General features: G+C 49.6%; 2 protein-coding genes across 8 annotated transcripts in view; one reads left to right on the forward strand and one right to left on the reverse strand.

The window, feature by feature from the left end:
• Positions 1–103: 103 nt before the first annotated feature.
• On the reverse strand, positions 104–10,278 carry LOC120899669. 2 transcript variants are annotated; one of them, XM_040305767.1, is made up of 8 exons: positions 9,832–10,278; positions 9,269–9,482; positions 7,878–8,566; positions 5,035–7,398; positions 4,038–4,945; positions 2,293–3,336; positions 435–2,208; positions 104–372 (listed from the first exon to the last, which is right to left on the reverse strand). In XM_040305767.1, exons 1-8 carry the CDS (start codon positions 9,970–9,972, stop codon positions 349–351), a joined length of 7,158 nt encoding a protein of 2,385 aa, XP_040161701.1. In that variant the 5' UTR covers positions 9,973–10,278; the 3' UTR covers positions 104–348. The 2 variants fall into 2 exon arrangements, with proteins under 2 accessions (XP_040161701.1, XP_040161700.1); XM_040305766.1 differs by having other exon boundaries at positions 7,764–8,566.
• Positions 10,279–11,057: 779 nt separating this feature from the next.
• LOC120905047 overlaps positions 11,058–18,942 on the forward strand; it is a 63,870-nt gene continuing 55,985 nt past the window's right edge. Inside the window, exons 1-3 of one of the 6 annotated variants that reach the window (XM_040315698.1) lie at positions 11,058–11,360; positions 12,969–13,279; positions 14,106–14,380. In XM_040315698.1, coding sequence (XP_040171632.1) covers positions 14,369–14,380 — 12 coding nt within the window. In that variant the 5' untranslated portion in view covers positions 11,058–11,360; positions 12,969–13,279; positions 14,106–14,368. Of the gene's footprint in view, positions 11,361–11,429; positions 11,663–12,968; positions 14,381–18,942 lie in introns of those variants that run through there. The other 5 variants (XM_040315694.1, XM_040315696.1, XM_040315695.1 and 2 more) reach the window with 5 other exon arrangements.

Here is an 18,942-nt window from a genome sequence, read left to right on the forward strand (position 1 = left end):
TTCTGCTTCTTGGGTAGATGAACAAGAATATTTGAGAAAACACGTGAAAGGACGTTTCGGATATTACTTCTCGAATGAAAAATAAACGTTACACCACACACCGTTGTGAGATAGTAGATGTGTGTTACATATATTAGGATTCGAATTAGTTGAATCTTTTCTAATCGGATTATAGACCGTAGTAGCAATACACGTTGCACGGTTCGATTGACGAGTAATGGTTATTAGCCGTATTCTTCATCACATTCAGAGAGATGTTGCTCGGTTACGCAAACCGACAGTCAAGCAGGAACACGATTCCATACAATCTAATCCCGTTTTTAATGCTTATTTTTTAGGAGTATTCTTTCAATAGTAGGATGAACGGTGTTCCTGAAATAAGTTATTTTTTTGTTTAAATACGTTGTTTTCGAATTTTAATTAAATTCTCTTACCTCGGTCTGTTCCAAATGCTCATCGGCAACCTCTTCCGACTGCCAATTGTTGTTGATGTTGTTGCCATTGTTTCCTCCCCCTCCGGGTGGGATGTTTCCATTAGTACTACTAGGCCCACCGTTCATGCCACCGTGTGTCTGTTGCTGCTGCTGCTGCTGCTGCATTCCACCCATCCTTGGTTGTGTTCGTCCCTCATCGCGGCCGTTCGCTCCAACCTGCTGTTCTTCCACTGCCGAAGTAGCCGGCTTCTTTTGCACCACAACGGTCCAGCGATCGTCAAAGTTGGTCCCACCGGTCGGATGCTCGATGGCAGCGGAGGAAGCTCCCCCGCTAGGGCCACCCGCTGCCATACTGTTGCCGGATGGATTTTCCATATCGCACACTTGATCCGCTTCGGCCAGATCGTACGTCGTCGACGAGTACACCACGTTGGACGAGCTCGAGCTGACCACTACGGCCGATTCCAGCGGACGTTGCTCTTCCCCGTTGAACGGGACAATCCCATTCCCATTCCCCCCAACATCACTGCCCGCTGAATTGCCCGCGGTGCCTCCCTCGTAACCGATCGCACCGTCAGGCGGTACCTCGTTCACGTAGGCCGCACTTTGCTGACCTCCCACCGACAGTGGCACGCCCGTGATTGCGTCCTCCTCCTCGTCCCCCTCCTCACCCTCCACGGCGGACGATCGGAGCAGAATGTTGTTCAGAAAGTTCTCCAAATTGGAGATAAACTCGTCCTTGTCCGTGCGATTCCAGCTTTCCAGGTGGCGCAAAAAGTCCTCCCGACTGAACACGTCCCCACCGGCACTGCCAGCACCGGCGGCACCGCTGCTCATGTCACCACCACCCGCTTGTGGATCATCGCCTTGGGCGGAGAGGAATGAGGCAGCGGCCAGCAACGATGCGGCCGGCGACTGTCCCGTCCGCGCATGGTGATGATGGTAATGGTGCTGATGGTGATGATGATGGTGATGTTGCTGGCCGGCGTCGCCACTGGGTTGGCCGTAATCCATCGACGCTCCACCGGTCGCATGGTTGCAGATGACACCCGCGATCTTAAACAGCACCGAATCGTTGATGTAATCGACCGAGTTGATCACGGACACAATGTCGCCCATAATGATGTTGATGATCTCCGAGTTGGCCACCGCCAAGGGGACAAGCTGCTCCTGGTTAAGCGGCCGAACGGCGGAAAGGCGACGGCCAGCCCCGGGCGGTGAGTTTGACGATGTGGAGGGCGCATTCGGTAAGGAGCCGCCTGCTAGTACCTCACCAGCGGACGTGGCCGGAAGGTTTCCTCCCGCCTGATCCGATCCTGCAGCAGGAATGTAATGATATTGCTGCTGTTGTTGTTGCTGCTGCTGCTGCTGCTGTTGACGAAGATTCGTATAGTTTTGGACCACCTCCAGCTCAACGGTAGACTCTTCGCTCCTTTGCTCCCGTGGTGGCGTGTTGCGCGGCTGCTCCGCATTGATGCTTTCCCCACCAACATTTACACCTTCCGGCATGTTGGCCAACCCGGACGAGGCGAGCAAATTGTTGCTTCCCACATTGTTCACGTGGTTTTCCTCCTGCAGCGTCGACTCAATGTAGCGATTGTACAGCTCCTGGATCGATTGCAGCGTGCGCTGGCGCAGCGGATCGGATGAAATGAGCTGCAGCTCCCGGAATAGCTGGATGAGAAAGTGGGGTCGCGATTCGTTGGCCGTAATGAGATTCTTCACCTCCTGGTAAACGTTTTCCTTCAGCGCTTCGAACAGTTTCGAGGTCGACCTGGAATGGGGCAAAAGGGGGAAACATGATTAAAATAAACCATAAAAACATAATCAATTAATCGAGCAATGAATCGCCACTCACTTTGAATCATGCTGATAGGTGCAGGTGGACGCCAGATTCATATCACCACCGCCGGACACGTAGCATCCGCTGCTGCCTTCCCCGCCGGCACCCGCATCCCGACAGGAGCGTAGCGAAAGCGGATACTTCTTGTGTCCGCTCGCTTTCGGGTGCGTTTTGTTCGCCAGCCCCAGATTGATCGGGTTCGTGTGAAACTGCAGCTCGCCGAGATCGAGCGAATTGGACTGGTTCAGGGGTGCATGGTGGGAGTGTGGTTGCTGCTGCTGCTGCTGCTGTTGGGGCGCAATTTGTTGCTGATGTGGAGATGGCTGATGCAGCAAAGCAGACGATGAATGTTGCGACTGGACCGACTGAGGCTGTACGCTCGGTTGGTGTGTGTGACCGTACGGATGCTGCGCTTGAACCGTTCCCACTGGCTGGCCGCGATGCTGCTGACGCCCGGGTAGGATCGGTTGCTGTGACGGGAACGTTTGCTGCGCAGCTCTTGCTCCGTGCATCGGCTGGCCGCCGACATTCGGCAGTGGAGCTTGTTGCTGCACCACCTGCTGCTGCTGCTGCTGATGATGATGGTCAACCATTTGCCCTGCACAGTCATCGGTAATCGAGCCGTCCTGATTCGGATGGTATCCGTGGGACATGGACGAGTCCAGCTCCTGGCACAAACCGGCACTGTTCGCCTGGTTCGCATTGCTCAGCGAGTTGTTGCGCGTGATGTTGAGCGACTGCTGGTACTTGTTGCTCTGGTTGTTCATGTACTGGTTCGACGCATTGCTGTTGTTGCGCTGCAGCTGATTGTTGATCGTATTGCAACCCGTTCCACCGCCAGCACTGCCGCCACTGAATCCAGCTCCTCCTCCTCCTCCACTGACAGTTCCGGACCCGGCACATCCAATCCCATTGCCTGCTCCTGCTCCGACAACAGCACTACTGCCACCGCCGCCACCACCACCACCACTACCACCGCCACCAGCACTGCCACTTTGGGAGCATGATTCCTCATTGCTTTTGCAGCTGTTGCTCGATAGAAGATTTTGTCTTGAGTAGCTGCAAGAAACGGTGGAAAATAAATGGATTAGCAAAGCGCCTTCTAAAGCAACAGAACCAACAAACACATACAAACAAGTGTTAGTACTATAGAAACCAAAACATCAGCTACAACGTGGTGTAAATATTCCAAAAGCTAATTAATCACAATTGACTGCACAAAATGACAAAACTCCACACAGGATTAGGACAGATGCAAAGGGGCACACACTGACAAAGAAGAAAGGACACACTAACTTACCATGGTTCGATTCAAAACAGTGCGTTAGTGGAACTAATTTCCGATTTCGCTAAATCTCTACTCTATCTAAAGCTAACGGCCACAACATTTCGACTGCTCCGAATGTGTTCGCTCGTACCAAGGGCAAAGAGTCATCAACAGCAACGAGTGAAGGAGTGTGTATAAGGATTGGCAGAAAGGAGGATGGCGTGGAGCGTTTGTGTGGGATAATGGACGGCCAGGGGAAAGCGACAGCGACAAAACAGAAAAAAAACCCACCACCCCGTTCGATGCTGCAAATTCAAACTAATATTCTACCTAATTTCCCTAACGACGTAATCTTAGGACAACAATTGCGCTACTCTACGACCTACGACGCTAATGAACAAGACTATACTAACAACATGTAATGGGTAAAAAGGGTAATGGTGGTACAACGAGTGCAAACTGCCGCGCCTTGTGCTTTGGGGGAGGTAGTTACCTTCGGAAGTTATCCCAATAGTTATTGGCCCTCACACCCGGCAGCACCTGGTTGTTGAGGGCTTGCGTTTGCTGCTGGGAGGAGGACTCTGGCTGCTGTTGCTGTTGCTGGCTGTACAGATTGTGATTGTTCTGCATGTTTGCGTTGGACAGGTTGTTGTTAACGGTGTTGTTGAGATTGTTGTAGTTTTGCCCGAAGCGCAACGACGACGACGAGTGCGGCTGATGGTGGTGAGGCTGCTGCTGCTGCTGCTGCTGGCCCATGGCCGGGGTCGGTGTAGCCGGCTGCGAGCTGCTGCTGCACAGATTGTTTATCATGTTCGGTGCGACCGATCCGGTGTTGCCGTACTCGTTCGCCAGCCCGACATCCGTGCTGGCAGCAACGCCTCCACCACCACCGCCGGACTGTTCATCGTACAGCGCGTTGTTAAGCGTGTTAATGTTAAGCGGACGTACACTGGAGCGCAACCGTCCCGCACTGGCACCGCTCGGTGGCAGTCCGGCCTGTCCGGCAAGGGGGTTAGTATTGTTACGCGGCAAGCATTGCGAGGCGTTGGGCACCAGCGGCTGTGGGGACATCATGGCGTGATTGGGCGGCATGGCAGCGTGCGGACTGTAGGGCGGCTGCTGGGTGAAGGGTGGCATGCTCTGCAGCATGGAGGATGGTGTGGGATGGTGAAGGGCATGGGGGTGATGGTAGGGAGAGGATTGCTGGTGGGACATCATCGGCTGTTCGGAGCGGGCCCGCGTGTACATGCTGCTTGCCGTGGTGGCCGCCGCATTCGACGCGTTCAACGAGCTGTTGTTCGGTGGCGTCGACTCGGCCCGAATCAACGTGGCCGCCATCGGTGGGCCGTGGGTTTCGTGCAGCAGCATGCTGCTGTTGGTGCCGAGAATGCGCTCCTGGAGCTGATTGGGAGAAACATTCAACATTAATCGTTGATACAAATAAAAATAAAAAACATTTTATTTAAAAAAGGAACATCTTTCCCACTTACCAACAAGACCGCATTGTTGAGATTGTTGATTTCACGCTGCTGAATCCACAGCAGCTGATTGCACTGCGTGATCGAGTTCATCAGCATCTGCTGCGTCTGCATGATGTGCTGAAAGACGATCGGATCGGGCGGTGTGTTCGGGGTGGCGGCGTGAGGAGGCAGCAAGTTGGCCGCTACCCCGTACGGACCGCCTCCCGTGCTCCAGCTGCTGCCGTACGCACCGACACCTACCCCAACGTACCCAGCGCCGGGCGCATGGTGCGAAAGGTCGTGCATTCCCGGCCCGTACGGATGCCCGTAATGGGGACTGTGGGGGCCCGTGTTCGAGCTGGACAATCCGCCCGCCCCGCCACTCGTCCCAAACACTGGCCACGGTGAAGAGCCACGATGATCTCGTGTTCCGGCGGCACCACCACCACTACCACCAACAGGCGCACCGTCCGCATCCAGCTCGCTGCGCTTCATTCGATACCGATCCGCCGCGGCATTGCGGTTGCAAATGTCCGGCATGGGCGGCGGGAAGCTGCGCGTACTGCTCGACTGGTAGCTGGCCGACTCGAGCTGCGCGTGAGCGAAGATATCCGACGTCACGCCCGAGTCGGCGGAGTTGGTTTTCGAATCGTTCGTCGCATTGCTGCCGGCCGTATTGTTCTGCAGCGAGCCGCTAATGGCCGACGGTGCCGGTGCGGGCGGAATGGTCGTGTGCGTGGACGGTGTGCCGCGGTGATGCGATCCCGCACCACCACTGCACGACTCCACCGAGGACGAAACCACCGACGATGGGCCGGCCGGTTTCGGGTCGTGGGCCGAAGTGGTCGGCTCATGCGCACCAACGCCTTCCGTTGCGGCCGAGCGCGACAGTTCCGTGTTTTTCTTGATGCTCTGCGTCATCTTTTCGATCCGCTCCAGCTCGCGCCTCTTCTGCTCCAGCTCGGCCTTCAGCTCCATCTGCTGGCGTTCCTTCGGGCCGGCCGGCACACGGCCGCTCGGCCCGGCCAGCGACACGAACGAGGCGACGTGGTTCGTCAGCTTCTCGGTCGACTGATGCTGGGCCTGCTGCTGCAGCTCCATCACATTGTTCCGGCGCTTGTGCAGATCGTTCCGGGCGTGCTTCAGGCGATCGCGCTCGGCCGCGATCGATTTCGCCTGCTCGCGCAAATCCTGCGTCATCGCATGCAGCGCTTCGACGCGTTTGTTTAGCTGCTCGCGCTCCTGGTTGGACAGCTCACTGCCGTCCGCCTCGTTCGGGATGGTGGTACCGTCCGGCAGCAGCGTTATCGGCGCCGAGCTCATCGAACGGGAACGACTTCTGCTAGAACGTGCGTGAGGTGGCTGTTGTTGCTGTTGCTGCATTGCAATCGCCGTAGCTCCCTCCTCTTCCTCATCATCGCCCTCTTCCTCGTCCTCGGGTGCATCCTCTTCGTCCTCCTCTTCCTCGTCGATCGACTCGTGGCCCGTTTTCATCTCGATCAGCTTCACCGTGTCCATCATCTCCTTCAATCGCCGCAGCTGCGACTTCATCGCGTTGATTTCATTGATCTTTTCGCTCAACATGTCGGCTGTGCCGTTCAACACCGAAGCTTCCTCTTCGTTCAGCTGTCCTTCGTCGTCTTCCTCGTCCACCGCAGCGGACGACGCCATATGCCCGTTGGCCCGTTGCTCTTCACCCAGCTGCCGGTGCGCTGGCACGGACATGCCCTCGACAGTGGCCACCGGGTTCAATCCACCGCTCGTACCTTCCATCGTGCTGCCGCCTCCGTTGAGGAAGATTTTCGTAGCATTCCTTGCGTCGGACGCCGGGGCCGGAGCGTGCGTCAGCTCGATCGGCACGTTCCGTGGTTCCGCGGGCACAGCGGCAGCCTCACCGTCAAACTGCCGGTTTGCGTCCATGTTCAGATTCTGCAGCTCCGACACGAGATTGTGCATCTGGCTCTTTTTATCGCGCAGTTCGGCAAACTTTTGCTGCAGTATCACCTGGTCCGCCATCACGTCCGCATCGTGCTCGGGTCCGAGCATGTTGCTCAGCTCCTGCTGGTTCTGTATAAAGGTGGAGAGGACGCGCATCCGCTCCATGATGCTGCCGATGCCGTCCTGCACCTGCTCGACCGTTTGGAACGATTCGATCGGTGGCGCTACGCTAGCTGAATGCATATGGCGAATCGATTCCATCTCTTGCAGCTGCTGCCGGGCCGCTTGCTGCAGGCGAAGCAGGTGTGCCTGCTGCTCCTTCAACGCCTGCATGTTTTTCGACTGCGTCTCCATGCGGTAGCGCAACTCGTCGCAGGACGCGGACGGTGGCACGGGCGTTGTCGATTGATTCGTGCTGATGCTTTGCACCGATTGGGGCCGAGGACCACCGTTCAGCTGAAAGGTTTGGCAAAAGAAGGATGCTATTAATGATGAAACTGTGGCTGTGTTATTTAGCGGTGCAACAGCGAACGAGATAAGTAAGGAAGATGAGAATTGTTACAGTAGATTCTCGAATGCAGAGAATACGTTTACCTTACGGGCTATTGCGGGATTAGACAAAGAGCTCATATTGCTTGGTCAAGCAACATAAACGTTGTTAAACAACATGCAAATAATTTTACATCAATTCAATCGTACTTTTGTACGGAACCAACAAAGAGTAGCTCAGTAATTAGTAGTTGCAGCACTCGACACACACGCAAAACAGAAAAACACGGCAGGACAAGCTGGAACAATGGGGGGGCAACAGATAAACGCACCTCCGTATCGGAGTGCTGCACGTCCTCCAGTGTGGCGGAGTTAATCGGCACAAAGTAACAACTCTCGTCTCCCATACTTCTCTGTCTCTGCTGCCGCCGGCCAACGCCACTCACGTTATCAATCTGCACCGATGAGATCAAATTGGTGGTAAGCTTGATGTACTCCTGGATCTGATTTAGCGTCTCCTCGACCGTAGCACCGGCAGTGTTGAATGGCAAGGTGGCGGACCCGTAGCGCGATCCGGAAGAAGTCGATGGCACGGCTGCAGTCGCTAGGTGCGGTTGATTATACTGCTGTTGATGCTGCTGCTGCTGCTGCTGCTGGTGATGGTTAGAATTTTTGTTCAAGTTCAGCTGATTCTGAGAGGCACCATCCGGTACGCGATAGCTTAGCGGCGAAGAAGTGGAGCGTGTCTGTCCGGCTTGTTGCTGCTGCTGATGTAGCTGCTGCTGTTGCTGTTGTTGAAGCAGTAGAAGTGGATTTAGGATGTGCTGCTGCTTCGGTATGACGCCCGTACTGGAAGCGCCACCGGAAGCGGAATGTCCAGCCGATGCGCCACTGTGCAGAAGATTGTTGACGCTGTGTGTGGAACCGATCGGGCCACCGCTACCACTCGCTGAGGCACCCTCGTTCAGGCGGAAGGTTTGCTGTAGCGCCGAGTTGGGAGTCGTTGGAATCACCACACCGACTGCCGTATTGTGCGGTTCGTTCTGTTCGCCGCTGGCACTTTCGTTCAGCAGATTGCGCCGCACGATCGGGCGCACCGGTATGTAGCGGCTGTTATCTTGCAGCGACAGATTATCTGCAACGAGAGCACATGTAACACAGGAGGTATAAATAGTTTTACTTCGAGGTTAAAAAATGGGGTGCGTTTTTACTAATTTATCTCCCAACAGTGATAACCGGGGTGGTGGTTGCGATAAGTGAAACGTTTCTGAATGGGCCGATTCAAATGCCGCGTAGCGGAGATACTAAATCTTTTTAACCACACTTACTCCCATCAGCCCCGTGGGGGCCTGAAGGCCATTGAGCGGGTGTGTTTCACAGTGCGGTGCGTTACTGTTACACACCTTGACGCAAGCAAATGACGCTAAATTTAGATCATAAACGCGGGGTTTTGCAGCGCACATTGAGCGTGTCTTGGACACGTTACGGAAATCCAAACGAAAAAGGGTAACAAGGTTTAGGAAGGGACAATTTCGTTCCACAAACAGCTTCCAGATCGATAAAACACAGACACACATACAGGTAGCATTCCGCAATCGACGATGAAGCTCGTACTCGTGTTTGCCATTCAATTTTGATGAGGATTATTTTTGTCTTGCTGTGACGCAGAGCAAGCGAATAGAATTTCCTCGACCCACTGCTACAAGCTACGATACCAAACATGGAAAAGATGTAGACAAGGTGTTGATGCACGTGGGCTAGAAGAGAGAGTCGGAGGGAAACCAGCAGCAACGGCCGGCCGGATAATTTCACCAAATCCAACGCATCCATTACTCACCGATTTCGTAACAGGTGCCCTCGCCTGGTGTCCGATTGTTGCGCGGTTTCAGCAGAACGTTCTGTCCCTGGGATTGCTGCTGCTGCTGCTGCTGCTGGCCGCTTGTCGGCGGGTGCTGGGCGCCACTGAAGTGCTGCTGTTGTGGCTGTTGTTGCGTATTGTTGTTCTGCACCACCGACGATGCGCCGGAGACGGTCGCCCAGTCGACGAGTACCTTGAGAAGGAAAAACACAGTCACTAAACCGATCCAACAGAGAAGCACGCTGCCGATGATCATCCGGCCGGGTCAAAGTCACGTCGTCGGTTGCGGACGATTTGCTGTAGCAGACTGGCAAGCCCGAGGACCCCGCTGCACGATCGTGCCCGTCGATGTGCTCTCGCGGGGCCATCCTCTCAGCTCAGGTGGGAGTTGCGCGAAAATCTGGCCTTTCCGTGCTATAATTAGCTCGGCGATGCTCTCGCCGAAATCTTTCACGGCACATACACACACACACCCTTGTCTATCAGGTCTGTGCGCACACGTGAAGCGTCTACCAGCCGCACCGAAAGCTGCTGCAACTTACATTCAGCTGCTGCTGGAGCTGGTCTCTCCGGGTCGGGGCGACGATTTCCTGCGGGACCGCATTCTTCTTCGACGCTTTCGATTTCGGTTTCGTGCCCGTCTGCCGGTTGTTGTTCTGATTGTTGCTCGAGCCCGGTGCCATTTTCGCGCAGGAAGTTCAGTCGCTGTGCTGTGGCAACAATTTTCACTCTGTCAGTGCACTCCAGGAGGACATGTTAGGAGCGGCCAGACGAATGCACCGCACGACACGTTGCACCTAGATGTGTTGGGGGTTAAAAGCACACAATGCTGCAGTAAAACACTGAAGCAAACGATACAGTGACAAATTTTCAATGATTTACGAGAGTTAACTTATGCAAAATGTAATAATTTAGAGCATTTCACTGCAGACAGGCGTTTTGTTTTCTCCAGACTGAAGAGATTTTGTGTATTTTTTCTGCGTGTGTGTGTGTGTGTGTGTTGACGTTTCTGGTTGATGGACGCGTTTGACACTAGCGCACAAGGTGCATACACTGTAGGTGTATGAGTGAGAACGAATTTTTGAATTTAAAATTGAAATGAACCATGTTTTGAATGAAAGTGAAAATTGTTGTTAAAAAATTTTTGGGGGCCTTTTTTTTATAGTCCATGCGTTTATGCAAATTGCAAATTTATTTTTACACTGTCTTGGAACTATGCCTTGGCAACGGCAGTAGTGAGAGGGCTTCTCATTACAGTGAGAGATGAAAGAAATTCTCATGCCTACGTTTCATCAGCTCATCACCATCGCTTTTCCAGCGATGGAATGAAAGTGTGGGAAAGAGTGGAGCTGATACTGAGCGAGCTGGTAGAACTCTCCACACGACTGAGAAGCCGTGAGATGGGAGTGAGTATAAGCCAGTGCTCTGTGCAAATGGAACTTTGCAGAACAAATGTGCTAAAAAGAAGGTAATGAGTGCATTTTTGATGTTGTACGAATAACAAAGCTTTTTATTTTAAGTTTGATAAGATTGTACTGCCATATGAAATTGTAGGGATAAACTTTTTTTTAAATATGTAAAATCGTTCAAAAAAAGTTGTTTATTGTCTATTTGTTGTTTCTGTTGGGTGAAATAAAAAAAAAAACACACACACAAGATTCCGATGAGATAGAGCCTCTCTCTCACTGTTTCGCACCGCCTCTCGCACAATCTCACACGCAAAGGTTTCGGGTAGATGCACGAGAGCCGGCCGTCGCTTTACTCTCGCAACACTCGAAGCGAACGGACGTGCCCGCTGGCGTGTGTTGCGTGTCGGCGCGTCTGAACCAAAAGATTTGGTTTTTTTGGGTGTTCGGTTTCTACGTAACGCAAACGTGACAACGTTCAATTACAAACTGACAAAAAGTAATTCAAAAAAAAAAATATCTACGATTTCATTTCGCTCATGAAACACAAGCGCACTATTTCGGGGGGGGGGCCGCGTTAGTGAATTACTCGACAAACGAAGTGTTTGTGTCTAATATCTCCCCGTGAGACAGCAGCAGCAAGAACGTTTCCGTAAGGCGAACGGGTAAGCGGAGCGACGCAGTGATGGTGGTGTGTTGAAAGGGGTGTAAAGGTGCAGGAGGAAGGTGGGACATTAGGCATTATAGAGGAAAAACAAGATCTCACTGTACCCACCCGCACGCCGTAGGAACTGTTTGTGTCTGTGTGTGTGCGTGCGTGCGTGCGTGTGTAACGTCATTTAACATAGAGCCACGAGAGAGGAAAACAAGTGAGAATAGGGAAAGTGAGAGTGAGCAAGAGAGAACGAAACCGAAGGCAGCAGACGACGAAATCAAACTGTGCGTTGGTGTGAGCGAGAGCGGGAAGGTGTGTAATAAAAGCATTATGTTGAACGCGCATAAATGCATATGTGAAGTGGAAGGGGCAAGGGCGGGGAAGGCGGATATGGTGTGCAGTTTTTCTCCTTCCTCCGCTGCTCTGTTGTTGCTGCTGCTCAATGCAATTTGTTCTTCATAGTTGTTTTTGTTTTTTTTTTGCTTCACAATGAGGAAGAAAAGAAGGATGGCATCCTGATTAATGAAGTGAAGTGTGATTATAGTGTCTGGTGGTAGTGGTGGTGGGGGAATCAATGAAAAAAAAAAACTATAGGGTGTTTCTTCTTGCTAATAACCTAATTTCAATGGCACGTTTGTGTTTCAGTTGTTCTCTTGAGGTTAGCGACAAGTTTTATCGTCGGTTTTGAATATGCTACTTTGATGAGACATGAGACAGGTCTCCGCCTTGGTGACGTGTGAGCAAAAACTCTCGTCACTCGTTCTCGCTCACTCTGCCTTGTGCACTTTACAGGAAGGGACAGGAAGGGTGGTGGGGGGATAAAGCGATAATCTCGCGATAAAGCAATTTAAGTGTGAATTATTTCCGACAACAATTTTGTGTTTGCTCTGTGTGTGCGCTCGCGCGCGTGTTTGTGTGTGTGTGTTTGTGTAATTGAATGGTTGTGTCGTCGGTCGTCGCCGAATAAATGAAACACACCGTTTTCTTTTGTTTGCCGTCGGATGTGTGTTCGAATGGCTTTTGAAGACACTTTTTGTCCAATCGAGTGTGTGTGTGTGTGTGTGTGTGTGAGTGAGAATGAGCAATAAACGATTGCACATACATTGTGTATGCGTGCTCTGCTCCCCTTTGATCGATCCCTCCTCGAATCGGTCGTTTGTCCGCTGCTTTAATATTCATTTTCATCCATGCAAACACACACACACACCTAGACGCACGCACACAAACACACGCACTAATACGAGCGCAAGCATACCATTGCTCGTGTCGCTCTCTAGGTAAAGGCGTATTTTTTTTTTGGTTTGTTGCCTCGGTAACGTCGAAATAGCAAAACAACGCACTAATTTTCAGTTGAAAACTATCGTCAGTCGGTGTGGCACTGGGTTTAATTAACGGTGTGATTGTGTTAATCGAAAAATGTGATTAAAATCTAGGCAAATAGGCAAATAGTTAACAAATAAATTATGGAGCAACAATAAGTACTTGAATTTAACAGTGTACCAGTATTTACGAGCTATTTTCATGCGCAATGGGAATTGAAGAAGTGAATGTATTTCTGTTTCATGAATTATTTTTAATTCCGTTTTTCTTCTGCTTCTTCTTTTCTTCTTCTGCTCAGAACCTTTCATCCTACCATCGCGTGTGACGTGTGCTGTTTATTATTGTGACAAGCGAATATTATTACTCTCGCAGGAGGGAATATAAAAAATACGCTTTTTTGGTGAAATAGAATCGAGCCGTAACATCGTAATATTTGCGTAGCTATATCTTTCTCCCATCTCCTGGAGCGGAATGGAATACGGCTAGTGTTAAATAATAGTTCTCGCCGTGTGTGCGTGTGTGTCTGTGCGAGAGTGTGTGTATATGCATGACGGCAAAGGTGTGTGCAGTGCGAATTGTGGAAAAGCAAATGAGATAAATCGGCCGAAAGTATGTTCAATCAAGCAATCGTTTAAATATCTCATTTGTGAGTGTCGCCGCCCTCTGTTTGCTAATGAGAATTCGGTTCTCTCCCGTCTCATGCCGTCTCGTGGGATTGTGGAAGCATTGAAGTAGGAGAAGAAGAAGAAGGAGTTAGAGTAGAGGGGCAGGCAGAAGGTGGTGATGGTGGCTGGTACCCGCATTTACAAAGCGCGAGTGCATTATTGCATTTCCCATCCAAAATAGTCGTGCCGAGGGTGAGAATCCCATCTCACGCACCGCTCTCCTCCTCTCACCGTGCAACCGGCTGTCAGATAATTGACAGATTCCTACGAATGTGTATGTTGTTGTTGCTTGGGTAACCGGACCCAACCAAAAAAAGAAAACAAAACGAATCGAGTAGTCGCATTTTAAACACGATAAAATTAAGCAAAGCAACCTCCCGAAAAAAAGCACACGAATCTTTCCGGCTGGCCGCGCTATTGGCCCCCCTTCCAGCGGGCCCTTTCCGCCCTTGTGTGCGCACGTAATAAAAGCCGGTTTTTTTTGTGTTGCGTCCCCAAAAGGAGAAACTCGTCGCGCTCCCCGAGCATCATCACACACGCGGTTCGGTCGGTCAGCTAATTCGCTCACCATTCGCCGTTCGGGCGAGTTATTCGCGCGAGCGTGCGGTCTCGTTCTCGGCCCATTCTCTCTCTCTCTCCCTCTCGCGCGCGCGTTCACGGTTGCCCCCGCGAGACGACGAATTACAGAGTTCGTTTAAGGTTTTTTTTAATCTTTGGTTGTTGTTTTTTTTGCCATTGTTGTTTCCTGCCAATGAATTTGCTTTCCGAAGCAAAAGGTGCAAAGACTAAGCGCGCGGAGTAGAGGTAAATCGCTGTGTCCGTTAAGAAAAAAAATAGCTGCCAAACGGAGCAGCGCCAGCCACCGCCGAGCCAACGGCCAGCAGCGGCAGCAGGCAACACATTCGTTCGCTCAGGTGGAACTAACATCATCAATATTGAAACACGGTGAACGCAATATCCGATAGCACAGCGCAATAGCAGCAACATCGGGAAGCAATTCCGCACAGCAGCATCATCATACTACGGCTCGATTATGGAGATCAAGGTGAGTTGTTTAAATGACAGCTTTGACATTTTTAAGGGCTCGCAGGAGAAAGAGAATCTGCGTGGTGGTGGGAGATTTACATTAACGCGCAGCGAAAGTGATAAGAGAGGGGCCGAGGGAGGAGTAGCGTTTTCCACGGAAGGGGTAATTTTCCGGGAAATGTGCAAAACAAACACAGCTTGGCAAAAAGTTTATCCTCTCCGGTGGCGCGGCGCTCCCGTGTTATGGTGGGGCATTATCGGTGAAGTTCGTTTTCGGTGGAAAACGTAATTATTAAATTAAATAAATTTTCCATTTTTGTGGAATTATAACTTGGATATCTTTTTTCTCTAATTTTATTATGCCTTAAGGCATTCTTTTTGCCAATTAAAATTGTTGGTTGTGATTGTAACGGAATAATAAGTATCGATTTGCTTGTAAAACATATTTCTAGAAAATGCTTAAACCTGCTCTGATGATAGGTTCAGTAAAGGCAAACAGCCCATCTCGCTTCCAAAAACTGCATAACGAGTGTTCAGCGGAAAATCAATCAATCCAATTGGCATACTTCACAAGAACGCACACACTGCACAGCCCATTGAACGTCCCCATCTTCTTCTCGGAATGTAAACCCCCAACACGTTCATGCGAATTGTTTCGCAACAAGCGAGTGCAGCGTCAATGCAGCTGGCTTGTCGCAGCTGCACTGATTTACCTCGCTACCCCAGGGTTCGGAAAGTCATATAGCATAATCTGCTGCGAACGAGCAGGATGCGCGAGAAAAACAAAGCGCGACAAACAGCGCAGCTTTGGGAAGATAATTTCATGTTAATTTCCTTCCCACTGTGTGTGTGTTAACCTGCTCTGTTCCTGCCGATGAGCTGTGTAACCCTTCGCACACAATCGCCCTCGGGGGGTGCACGGGTTTCGGCAGATAACGGGCTCGGGCTCTAATGTGTTTGCCCCGACAGGGCGTTATCAAAACTTTGTTGTGCGCTGTTCTGTGTGTGTGTTGATGTGGCGCTATTTTCTTCTTCGTCTGTTGCACTTCTTGTGTATTGTGAGCATTCACAGTGTGTGAGATGTCTATCACGCTTTTGTTCAGCTGTGTTTTTTCTTTCTTCTGTTTAACTCTACTTTCTTATCAACTTGTCGATTGCGGGTCGGTCATTGAAAGTTGAAGTTTCTGTACAGACCGCTTGTTGGTGGAAGAAGCAAACGAGTGCAGGTGCGGGAAGAAAATCTCACCACCAAAAAAAAAGTTTCAAAACAGCTGAAATGCTTCTTAGAAGGAGCTGTGTTGTATAAGCTCTGTTATAGAATGAGCCCGAACGCTCGCCCCGGTTTATGACGAAATAAAAATAGCAAATTGGAAAATGCCTACCTTATTATTAGGTCCCCCCTATTCGCCTAATGCCTTTCGTGTCTGTTTTTGTGGGGTGTGTATGGCTCGTAAAAAAGGTAATTTTAATTTCCAGGCTCAAAGACCGTCCCGCTCAAATATACACTTCACGATGATAATGATTTGACCAGAGCCAAACCAATAATATACACCAGGGTTTTACAATCCATCTTCCACCACTAGCACTAGCTGCTGCGGTGGTATCAGTATGAATGATTTATGCGTCGAGAATTTTTGTTATGTTTTACTATTGCTAAAACGTCACGCCATAAATAAGTCTTTCGTGTAGGCCGAATGCTTGATGGGATGGATAGTTTGATTAAAAGAAAACACAACCAATCTACGGGGTTTTTTGGTTTGTCCATGACAAACAGGTTCTTTCTTTTTCTGTTGGAAGAAGGTCTGCAAAGTGTGTTTACGGATTTCACATCCCGACAAAACTATATTTGAGAACTCCACTTTGCGGTACAATTTTAATGTTTCCAAATGTTTCGAACTTTCTTGAGCACTTTTTTGTTGGCTATAGAATGCATCGTAAATCATAAAATGACGTCACACTTGTACATCCCGGGAAGAGCCTAAAACTTTTGCTGTTGTTCGTTCGCGTCATTGACGAGTCCGACTGACTGATTGTTGCTCAGAAAACCACTCAAATCCGGCTAACAGATATGCTCCTTTTTGTCCTTTTCTCCTTCCATGTGGAAATTAGAGTTTAAATTCGCACATTGCATGTGTGTTGCGCGGTTTCGATGCCATTTTATTACCGTGCCCGAAACCCGTTCAAAATCGTGTGAGATGATGTGGCCCTGCTTGCCTGCCTCGTGCTGCTTCCTGTCAGCCCTTGCTCACTGCTCGAGTTGTTATTCGACTCTGTGTTTTTTCACATTCGGTCGTAAAATCTTTCTCTCTCTCCGTCTTCTGTGTGGATGGATAGAAGATTCTTGCTCCTCTTCCGGAGGGTGTCCAGGGTTATGACTGGATCCCCAAGTAGAGAACATAATGGATGCATGCACCACCGTCCGTCATCGACGATTGCGGAAAATAACGCAAAACTTGACGAGCGGCAGTGTGTTCTTGTTCTGTGTTCTTCGTGTTTGTGCGCATGTTGTTAGATGTTGGTGGCCTCGAATAGTTAGTCACATGTAGCTTAACGTGGTCGTCTTTTGTCACGGTTTAATATGTGTGAGTGTGTGTGAGCGTGTTGTCGCTTTATTGCTCCCAATCCAAGGGGGTGCCCTTTTTTGTACTTTGGTCTATGGGAGTGCTTGCTTTTTTCCTTCTCCAACAAGAGGATTAGGTGTCATAGAGCGCAATAGTTTCGTATGTTAAGTATGTACAGTTATGGTAAAAGCTGAAGATTCTTGAATGTTCTTAATATCCCGCAAGTTTGAATTAAGCAATAACTTTAACTGTTGTCAGCACGTTTTTCTGCAACTCTCTGATCCGGTGTTCCTTTTTTAGTAAAACCCGGTTTGTAAAGTTTTGTGATTTTATTGGAAGGGTAGCGTTGATGCTTCTTGTCATCAAAGTGCATGAGTCTTTATGAGGTGCAATTTTAGGAAGATGCATAACACCGTGTACACACTGTTATCTGTAACTAATGAAACATGAAGCTCGTCAATCCAGCGTTATTACCGTAATACATGCTCATAAAAGGCAAACCTCTACACCCCACAGTCCCCTTGGCTGCCATAAATCCAGTGTCCGTGACATCTCTTCCGTCCCATCCCGAGCAGCGAACAAGGACAGTAAATTTGCGCTGAGAAAAAATAAGCAAAGGAAACTATTTTTAACCCCTCACACTCAACTCTCTCTCTCTCTCTCTTGGTGCAGTTTGTGGAGTAGTAAAATCGATACCGTGCCTTCCCTTTGGCTTTGGCTCCATCGATATCCGTCAAACCCATGGCCAGTAATGGTCAGAGCTGGTGGACAAATGAATGATACTCCTGCGCCGGGTCCAAATGGTGTGCTTTATCATGTGCCTGCTTTCTATATCCTTTTTTGTATGAGTTATTGCTGCATGAGGAAAGCTGCATTCGCTACAATAAAAGGATATACGCTGGAACTAATTTACATTTTACAGTAGTTTGAAGGCAAAGCCATTTGCTAAAAGCAATTGCAATTTGTTTTAATCTTAGTTTTGAAAGTTATTTGAAAGCGGGCGACCAACTGTACCAAAACGGACTAGAATAATCCATCGATTGTTGTGGAATAAATGTTAAAAACATCAATGTTTCCTTCTAGGGAGCAACGCTAGCTCTTACGGTAGAAATAGGTCACTTTCGAGAGGCTCATTTCAACAATGTTCTCGAAACACGGGACTAATCGTGGATTTAATCACCCTTAGCGTTTCGATACTGTACATTACGTACCAATACTATAGTTGAGAGCATTCCTGCGATCGATGTATTTTGCTCGGGAGAAAGGTATTTAATTTTCATGTTTCCGGAGGTTGACCACAGGTTCGGTACACATGGGGAAAGCACACACACACAAAACTGCAAAACCACTCATACCAACAGGTGGATGTGTTGTGGGATGAGGTTGTGTTAGAGCGAAAAAAAAACACATTCCACATTTATTTTTCCACGAATCACGCTTCTATGTTCTGCTGTTCGTTCGCTCTTGTGACTGGAATGCATTGCTACATTATTAGAAATGAAAACAGTTTGGTTAGAATTGATGCAATCCGCTCGCCTCTGGATGCTGATTAAAAGCATTTCGACACAACACTCCCCTTTGCACATTGAAGTGACATTCGTTTGCTGCATCATCATCGCGTTTGCATTTTGCTGTCTGCGCTAATTGGTGCAAGTGATTACACGTGTCAGAATCAGATGAGATATTATTTGCCCAAATCCATACGAATCCTACGATACGAGAGAGGAATGGATGAGGGGAAGGGGAGCTTTTTGGTTCGATCGAAAATCAATGAAAAAAGGATGGTTGATTTTTCCCGAAAGTTTATCACACACAGGCACTAGATGGCAATCGGGGTTCTGCGGGGATGGGCTTTTAATTAGTCGTGAAAAAGGCGGGCTCTTTGATGTATGCACCGTGTATACACCGTTTCCTGGAATGTAAGCTGTGTGATCTGTTGTTGAATCTGAATGCAATGGTTGGGAAATTTGTAGAAAAGTGATGTGACTAATATAATGTTTCATAGAACGCACAATTCCGT

Source organism: Anopheles arabiensis, chromosome 3 (genome assembly GCF_016920715.1).
Source record: "Anopheles arabiensis isolate DONGOLA chromosome 3, AaraD3, whole genome shotgun sequence".
In the NCBI taxonomy this organism is placed as follows: Eukaryota; Metazoa; Arthropoda; class Insecta; order Diptera; family Culicidae; genus Anopheles; species Anopheles arabiensis.